Raw genomic sequence first — 9,111 nt, 5'->3', positions numbered from 1 at the left:
CTGCTGGAATCATGAAAGCCAACATCCCCCCAGCTCATGCTGGTTCCAGAGATGGCTAAAGCACCTCTCAGTTTCTGCATTTCAAAAATGCATTAAACTCCCCTTCATCTTCTCCAAGGACAGAAGCACATCTGCTGGCACTGGCTCAGTTTGATGACTGGAGAAGAAAGGTAATGTGGACACATATACAGAAGTTCAAAGACTGTGGCACAAAGCAAGAATCTCTCTGGTACCTACTCTGCTTCCAGCAGGCTGTTTAGGAGTCTTGTCTTCTCCTCAGTTAGTTGACTGTGTTTCTCCTGCATCTCAAGTGATTCTTTTTCTGCTGCCTACATTTGGGAAGCATAAAACAATACAACATTGTGAGACAAATATTTACAGGATCACTGTTTGCCTGTGATCTGCATGGGAGGTTGAGACCTGGAAGTGAGATGTCAAGCCTCTGTACCTTGAGAGAGCGTACAAACTCGTTCTCTGTGATCATGTTGCCGTATTGCAGCTCCTCAAAGCTGCTGTTGTTCTTGTTGATCAACACATTCAACTTTATCAAGTCATTTGACATGTTCTTCATGTGACGTTCAATGTCCTTCTGCTTGCTGAATTTCATCTATAGGTGAACAGAAGAAAGTCTTAAAATTCCCAGGAGTGCTGGGGTGAACACAGGCAAAGTGTGACAAACTGCTATTAGACCAGACAACCAGACAACCCACACACCCGGCCAAAACCTTCTTCCATAAGCCCAAAAATCAAGTAAGGTTTTGAAGGAGAGTACTGTGGATGAGAGTTGGTTTTGGCCAAGGAAAGTGCTATCATTGGTGGGACATTTACTTACCAATTACTTGCAAACCTCATTTAACAAGTGTAACACAGGACATGGTCACTTAGGGTTCAACTGTGTCAGTTAAGACAGCAGGATCGATCGTTATAGGAAATAAAAACATGCCAGACAGCAGAAGGTGCCTGGCTCTCAGCCCCCACGTATATAGGGGCTGTTTGCAGTATTGCTCACAGGAGCACTGAGGGCTTTGGTGAAGGTCTGGCATTACCCATCCATCAGCCTTCGCTCCCTTTTTCCTCCTTTCATGGATGAACATTTTAAGAGAGTTAGGGAGTGACTTACTCTCGGTGCGCACTTTCCTCTGCTGCATTATTGTGATCTGTTTCTTTAACATATCCAAGGAGGCAACTTGTTCCTCCCGTTGGTGTGTTAACTTGACCAGCTCTTTCTGCAGATTGAGCCAGTACTTTTGCAGTGTCATCACCTCAGAATTCCATTCTTCTATCTCCTTGGTCAGCCCGTTTATCTCAATTTCCAATGGTCCCAATTCTTGCCCCTGTATGAGGTCAAGGTCTGGGATAAATCAGGCAGAAGCTGCTGGAGCACTTGTTTATAGCATCACTGCAGAATGCCAGTCCAGCTGCTGAGATGCCTACTGAATACTCCAACTATACTGTTATTTTGTTAGTTACTTACTTTCTGCATCCCTTTCCTGTGAGTTGAACGGGATAATTCCAGACCTCACAGGGATAAATGCAACAGAAGCCCGAAAGGTTCTCAGACCCTGTGGCGAGAGGCCACCTAAGCTCTTACAACAGGTACGTCCAGACATTCAAAAGTTTGTGGAGTATGTCACAGTGTTCATCTGTTCACTGGTGTCCACAGAGGTCTGACAGCTCACGGCGTTGGGGACAGATCTGAGTATCATCTGAATGGGGCCAACCATCAAGTGACTTAAGTCACTCTGCCTGTTCCATTCTCCTCTCATCAGTCTTTGCAGATTTTATAATGAGATCCTATTTACTCCCAGAGTATTAATGTCATGCAACATTTTCATCAGCTGTAGACAACTCCCTGCAGAAATCTGTGCTAGGCACACCCTTATTTCACAATTGCCTAAAGCCAGCTCCTCTTTGCATGCACTAAAAATGGTGTGACAAATGTAAACACTGGCATTAACTACTGCAGCTTTTAAATCACAATACTGATGCCTGAAAGTTTTAGCTATCCAGCATTTATGCAGTTACATTTATCAAGGGCATCTGCAGTCACCACAAAGAATAAAATCAAGTTTGGGAGTGAAATGTAAATGTACATACCCCCTGCTGAGAAAGAATCATCTCCAGCCTCTTGTTGTACTGGGTGATGACCTCATGCTTGTTGTCAATCAGGACATTGCGCTTTGCAATCTCACTTTCACTGTAGCTGATCCGATCATGGACGTTTTTTATTTCCTTGTCCAGCTCACAAAGTGTTTTTTGGAGAACTGTCAGCCTGCAGTTGGTATGAGTTGCATTCAGAATAACCTGGGTGATATCATTCTCAACCTTGGAAAAATGCAGCTCCTAGGAATATCAACAGACAGAAAACAAATTACTGTCACCAACAGCAACTCATTGATTTGTAACACCCAGTCATCAGAGCTTCAATTACAGACTTGAAAACCAGAAAGAAGACACTGACAAAACACACTTGAGAAACACTGCTCTGGGCTGTTTCCTTCCCCTGCCCTCCCGAACGGAAGAGATACCATACCAGATCTGTTTTTTTCCTGCGAAGTTTTGCAGCCAGCTGTGAGAATTGCTTTGCAGCTTTGCTGGACATCATCTGGTCCTGAAGCTTTGCCATGATTTCATTCTCCATCTGCTCTTTGGCATCAGTCCCTTTCTCGATATCCTTACTGATGGACAGCAACTCATTCAGACGAGCAGCTTGATCCTAAAAAGTAGGGAAGACAGAGACAGGATCACTACAACTGTTTGGGGAAGGGGATTAAATACCCATGTCCAATTCAAAAGGATTCTTCTTCTAACCATCTTAGTCCTGTTGAAGGCCTGCTCTGTCTCATGGAGAACGCGAGCGTAGGTGCTAGATTCAACCCTCAAGGCCTCCTGCCTCGAAAGGCACTGGGCAATCAGTTTCTTTGTCATGTTGGCATCATTCTGTGAACGGTTCAGGGTGCTGACAAGCAACTCATTCTTCTCCTCCTCCTTCCTGATAGACTTCCTACAGCCATGGATGTCCATTTCTAGGGACTTGAGGTCATGTTTGTACTTGCTGGGGAGGCAAAGATGAAAAATCACCACAGGGATTGATTTGTGTGCTGGTCAGTCATCTACAAATTGCTCTTTTCAGATATGCTATCGCAGCAACAAGGGATCAAGAAGGAAGATCTTTATAAAGGCTGGTCTGCTGTGACAGTGCAGAGTCATCAGAAGGTGGATGGAGACATTAAGATTTAAAAGGAAATGTATGTAGGAAAATTAATTCCTTCTTTCAGTCCTGTTCCCACCCCACCTTTCTTACCAGGATGCCACCATATAAAAGCAGATTGTTTGTTCTCAGAGCATCAGCCAAGCTTTAAGGCTCCAGACCAAATAAACACTTCCTCTGGCAGCAACAGGAAGGTCTTCCTTAAGATTTCTAAAGGCATCACAAATCCTAACTGAAAGCGATAGATAAATCCTTCTTGCTGTCTAGCTCTTTGGCTTGAGAGATGTTGCAAAAGTGAAGGAACTGTTTTAAAGGAATAAAATATGAACAGAAGAAACTCTAAACAGCCTTAAAAACCCACACATTTTGAGAGAGAGCTGTGTTTTGGATAAAGAAAATAGTAACAAAGAACTGTACTTCGTATCCTTTAACCTTACTATGTGCTTTAGAGCAGCAAACTTGTTCTGCCTGACATGTCCTGCAGGTACAGTAACAAACTTGCCAGAAGACATATTGCCCCTTTTAGAATCCCTCCTGTCCCAATTATGTGAGGTCTCTCCTGGGACTGTTTGCACATTCCATACCTCAGCAGCTCTTGTGTGGCAATATAGGCCTCATCTCTTTGCTTCAATCCAGCCAAGCTCCTATTCCATTGGTTCAGCAATCGCTTTTTCTCCACGTTAATGGCCTGTACCTCCATACAAGCCTAAGCAAGAGAGAATTGGTAGACAGGATGAATCTACACTGGGTGGAAAAACAAAATTCATGTTACAAAGCAATATTTTTTCTTCTGTTCATAATATGCTGGGCAGGAACAGCTCCAACTAATATGTCTGGCTTATCATCACACTGGACCACAGAGCATAGGTCTGCAAGAAAAAAAATGCTGAGAAGGTGGGGGAGGAAGTGATTCACAGGCAATTCTTAAGGACAAAGGAAGGGGAAAAAAAAAAGAAGTCTTCATTCCTCCAAACAGGAAAGACCCATGCAATTCTGGCCTGGATTGTACACACCATGTGAGCATGAGCCAAAGTGGTCAGTCCTTCCAGAGGGAAATATCAACCAGAAGCTAAAAAAGCACCTTCCTACCTCATTTACTGCTTGCCGAGTCACTTTTGTGTCCTCCGCCTGGGCCACAAACTGAGCTTCAAACAGAGCAATCTGCTCTTGTAGTTCATAGGCTTTTCTTGTTAATTGGTCTACTAGAAGATCCTAAAGAGCCAGAGCCAAACAATTCAGGATGAGTAACATAATCTCAGTCTCAATCAACTAAATTCTACAAGAATAACACAGGCTAGAAAGGGGATTAAATTGGCAGCTGGATTAGATTTGATTCCTACTGAAACTCTTCCATTCACATACAAATGACTCCTGAATGCAGCAGTGACAACCTTCAGCAGAATTAGACCTTTGCTGGTTTTTTTCTTTTTCCATTTGCAGTAGGAAATTGATACTTGAGCTTTGAAGCAGCTTTCATTCCTGTCAGCATGGACTATATTGTGCCACCTCTCCAGCAGCTGGGAATCTTAATCATTTATGTTTTAAAATCTTTTGTTAAAAGACATCTGAATCTATTTGATTTCAACTGCAGTTCTGTATTAATCATAATCAGCCTGTGTCCTGCTGCAAGCAGAAGGCAGCAGAGGGAGCTCCACAACACCAACTGCCTCCCTTCCTTTTTCAAAGTTCACTTTTCATTGTGAAACTCATTGTGACTCAAAATAATTGAGACTTGAACATATGACACTTCTTTACTAAATATCTTTCTGTCCCCACACCTCCTTTTCTTGAGGAAAGACTGATTTACTATTATAAGGCTTGTCAAAAACCTTCAGGCATGACATGTCATTATTCTGGTGGTGAGGATTCTTCTCATTTTTAGAAAAGCCTCTGAGGTTATTTGTGGGTTTTTATTTATTATTTGGGAAAAATATCCCCACACATCTTCCATGGTTCAGTCACTACAGCCTCCCTTCTGACAAGGTAGCACGTCCTCCAAGACTCACCGCTGTCATCTGTATTTATTTATATTTATTTTAAAGCAGTTTTATTTGGTACCTGTTTTTTCTTTTCCACCTCAGCCTGGACCTTCTCTGCCTCAGCCTTCTTTGTCGACTGCTTCATTAGTAAAATATTATGACGCATATCCTCGTCCATATTCTGCATGTAGAAGAGATGTAAGGCCAGGTTTTCAACCTGGGTCTGCATTGCAGAAACTGGGGAGGCAGGAGGAAAAAGATTTATAGAGAAGTATGCTTGTAGGACACACTTTAAACAGCCATAAAAATATAGAAGCACCCAAAGCAAAACCTACACCCATACCAGCGAAACCAGCCCTCCCTGAAATGAGAATTTACATCAGCTTTGGAGTGTGGCTCCACAAGCAAAGCTAAAAATCTTGGTAAGTGATTCCTCGATCCCCAGCACACAGAATCCCAGGAATTCAAAGGAGGGGCCACAGGAGGCTGTGAATCCCCTCCTCTGCCCCAAAACAGAACTGTCTCTTTCTCAGTCTGTTGAATGCTTCTCTAATTTTTTCAATAACCTGCAAAAACTTCGTAGCCAATTTATATTGATGCTTAGCTATCCTTGCCACTGAAATTGTTCTACTGTTTCTTATCCTGCCCCACAAAAAGAACAAGTAAAGTCCATTTCTTTGGCTGGAATGGACTGCCACATGGATGGTGCTGTCATACTCTTGGACGCCCCTAATGACCTGCAACCTTTGCAACCTCATCACACCCTTACAGAGACACAGGCAGACATGAGAGCGATGGGAATGTTCCTCCTGCTAAGTCACAGAACAGCCCACCTGCCAGGAACAGTTTATGTTTTAGTCCTAAAGTTCTTCTTAGAAGTACAACGTAGCAACATGGTCTTAGAGACAACAGAAGTTATATGGCAACCAGGAATATCTGTGAAACTTTTCAATGAGTGCTTTACTCCTGATGAATTCTGCTGTATTTTTCAATCAAATGCTTGACATATTCAAATTAATTTCTCCACAGAGTACTAGAACTGGGAAATCTTACAAGGACTGCCTCGCTCACCTTTCTTGCGATCATCATCTGTGTTCTGACACATTTTCTTGTGAGTGAGCCTGAGCCCCTCCAGTTCCTCTTCCAGCTGCTGACGCGCTGTGGCCGCCTGAGAACGGCGCTCCTGGCTCTTCTCCAGGTCCATCTGCAGACGGGCCAGCTGCTGCTGTGCCCCGTAAAGAATCACCCCAAGCTCTTCTCTCTGTGCGTTGCCCTTCTTCATTGCTGTCCTCTGCAAACACAAGAGGAAACCAGCTGTCTCACTTCAGCTTGCGCAGGGTGGGTGCACAGCGCTGTGGGAAGGCAAAGGAAGAATGAATGCCAGATACCAGTTCCCGAAGCTCCAAGTTCACTTTTTCCATTTGCTTAGTAAGGTAATTCTTCAGGGCAGCCTGGAATCTTCTCATCAGAGGCTGTAAAGAAGTATGATGTTGATAAACTTTAACATACTTGTGTAAACAAATTATGAAGAAACCTTACTGCTACTCCCCCTATTAAATAAAATAAAATTCAGTCTATTTTCTGAAATAGACACTTGCATTCTTATTTTAGCTGCACGCACTGTAATGAGTGAGCAGAGTTACACAGCAGGTGTGTGCTGACATCACAAAGTGGCGACTGAGAACATTTAAAAGTCAGAAACATATCAGAAGAGCTACATCTGAGATCCCACCCACTCACTCTTGTTGCAAGCACTTCTCTTTCAGGAGTACTGAGGAGTATCAGATTTACCCCACTATGTTACTCACTTCTGAACCTTCAACTTTGGGGTTAATATTGAGAGAGTCAACACATCCAGGAGTTATTATTTTTGCAAAAGCAATTTTTAAATATAGTTTTAGCATAAAGCTAAGCCACTGCTTACAGTTTAACCTCGCACATTTTACACAGGTAAAAACAGCAAGTCTGCAAAGAAGAATGACAAGATTTGAGGACTTCTCACATGTTCTGGATCCAAGACAACCGGTCCTGTTTCTTCCACAGTTTCTTCATTTCTTCTGCTGATTTCATTCTCCTCAGCTCCCTGCTGCTGGCTTTCCATTTCCCATCCTTGGTCACCATGCTCACTAGCAAGCTGACCAAATTGCTCAGACTCTGAATAGAGAGAAATGGGTTCTCCAATGTTACCTGGACCCCACCCCCATCAAAAAAAGACAAGCAGAAGGGTTGGTTTCATAGTATTGTGCCTCCAGTTGGATTAATGATGATCAGAATGGGAGAAAACTAGAAACTGTGCTTGACAGATGGTATCAAGTGTTGTACTGTTAATGAGGAACTGAATGATACCTGACTCTGTGCGGCTCTTCAACTCCCCTGACAAGGCAGGTGCCTGCAGAGGAGCTCCTGAAGGAAGGGAAGGGCTTCCTCTGTCTGTTCTTGGCTGCTCCATGTCACCCAATTCAGGAGGGCAAATGTCTAACTCCACTTTATCCAATAAAGTCTCAGGAGGTTTTTCCTGAAACATAAAATCCGTCACCTGCAACAGCTTTTCAATCAAACTCTATTTGCCCCTAAAAATCTCCTGCTTTTTGTCATCATGAGACACAAACAATGCAGACAAAGAACTGACAAGAGGGCCTTGCTGTAAAACCAGCACACAGACACAGTGGCTGTGTCACTGCTGACAAAAGAACTTTACGCATACACAGCACCACAGAGGAACCTCTCCAGTATTGTCTGAGTTTGTGTACACTTTGTGCCTGACCAATTAGCTTCTTTCTGTTCCAATTCAGATTGTTTTTTGTGTTTCCAGCAACAAAACTGCCCCAGGAGAATTTGAAGTTACAAATACAGGTCACACATTCTGTGAATAAGATTATATATAATTATTATAGCAGCTCACTTCTGCAGCACCAGCGAACAGTTCTGGAGCTCCATGGATTCCTCCTTCTGCTGAGGGAGATGCTTCTTCCTGGTCCTCCAGAGAAACAGACTCTTCCTCTTCATTGTCGTTCCCGTTCTCTGCCTCTATTCCCTGGTGCACAACAGGCAAGAGGAAGGACAGCAGCGTTATAACGAGCTGTGCACTTTGTTCAGTGTAAATGCCACAGCATTGTAGCAACTGCTTTTTGTCATAGGGCCTGGAAGTTTAATTTAGAAGCTTAATCTAATTAATCTGACTGCAGAAACGGTCACCCAGCTAGCACTAAGAGAGTAAAGACCTCGACAAAAATTTGACACTCCACTTTTAATGTCACATGTGTTTCTAATTCTCATCTATTTAAAAAAAAATGTCCAAAGGGATTTATTAAGGCAAGTCTTCCAGCTTGCACTACATGTAGCCAAATTATTCCCTTTCTCTTTAAAGAGACACAGTTTTATTCCATATCATCATTTGTGAAATTCAAATACTGTGCAGAACCAATGGAAGAAAAAAACTTATCATCAACAAACCTCAAAAAAAGAGCCTGAGCATGTGAAAATGTGAAATGTGGATAACTCCTTTTTAAAGTGTCTACAGCAGGAACGTTCTGTCTAAGAACTGAGAGAGAAGCATATTTCAAGGCGCTGCTGACACCCAGGGCAGTAACTAAATTCAGTCTCTAGTGGATCTTTGTTAACAGGCAGGGCAAGACTGCGATACAACTGGCTTGTGTTACTGCTCCCTATTGCAGTCGCTTCCACGGCGAGTGGCTCACGGGAACAGCTGCCCGGTCGCGGCTCACAGGGAATCACCTCCACGGCCAGACGAGACGGCACCCTGACGACATCCCGCTCCTCGGATCCGCCTTCCACCCCAGATCCCTCTGCTGCGGTACCGGCGGCCTCCTCCATGGTGCGGGGACTGGTGCTGGGGCTGGGCCTGCAACCGGAGCGTCCCACCGGGGGGGGAGAGTGAGCACCGGCCCCGCTCCCGCCGCC

At 43.8% G+C, this 9,111-nt stretch overlaps 1 protein-coding gene across 1 annotated transcript in view; it reads right to left on the bottom strand.

Annotated features, from left to right (window-relative positions):
• CCDC40 (coiled-coil domain 40 molecular ruler complex subunit) overlaps positions 1-9,024 on the bottom strand; it is an 11,730-nt gene extending 2,706 nt beyond the window's left edge. Inside the window, 15 exon segments of the mRNA XM_029083848.1 lie at positions 238-329; positions 449-593; positions 595-607; positions 1,121-1,334; positions 2,098-2,343; positions 2,534-2,716; positions 2,812-3,055; positions 3,796-3,917; positions 4,301-4,423; positions 5,270-5,427; positions 6,262-6,481; positions 6,579-6,662; positions 7,193-7,344; positions 8,104-8,224; positions 8,926-9,024. Of these exon segments, the coding sequence (XP_028939681.1) occupies positions 238-329; positions 449-593; positions 595-607; positions 1,121-1,334; positions 2,098-2,343; positions 2,534-2,716; positions 2,812-3,055; positions 3,796-3,917; positions 4,301-4,423; positions 5,270-5,427; positions 6,262-6,481; positions 6,579-6,662; positions 7,193-7,344; positions 8,104-8,224; positions 8,926-9,024 (2,216 nt within the window).
• Positions 9,025-9,111: the final 87 nt, after the last annotated feature.

Source organism: Antrostomus carolinensis, unplaced genomic scaffold (assembly GCF_000700745.2).
Source record: "Antrostomus carolinensis isolate BGI_N321 unplaced genomic scaffold, ASM70074v2 scaffold47062, whole genome shotgun sequence".
Lineage (NCBI taxonomy): Eukaryota > Metazoa > Chordata > Aves > Caprimulgiformes > Caprimulgidae > Antrostomus > Antrostomus carolinensis.
The sequence above is the reverse complement of the archived record's forward strand: the minus strand, read 5'-3'. Positions and strand labels throughout refer to the sequence as shown.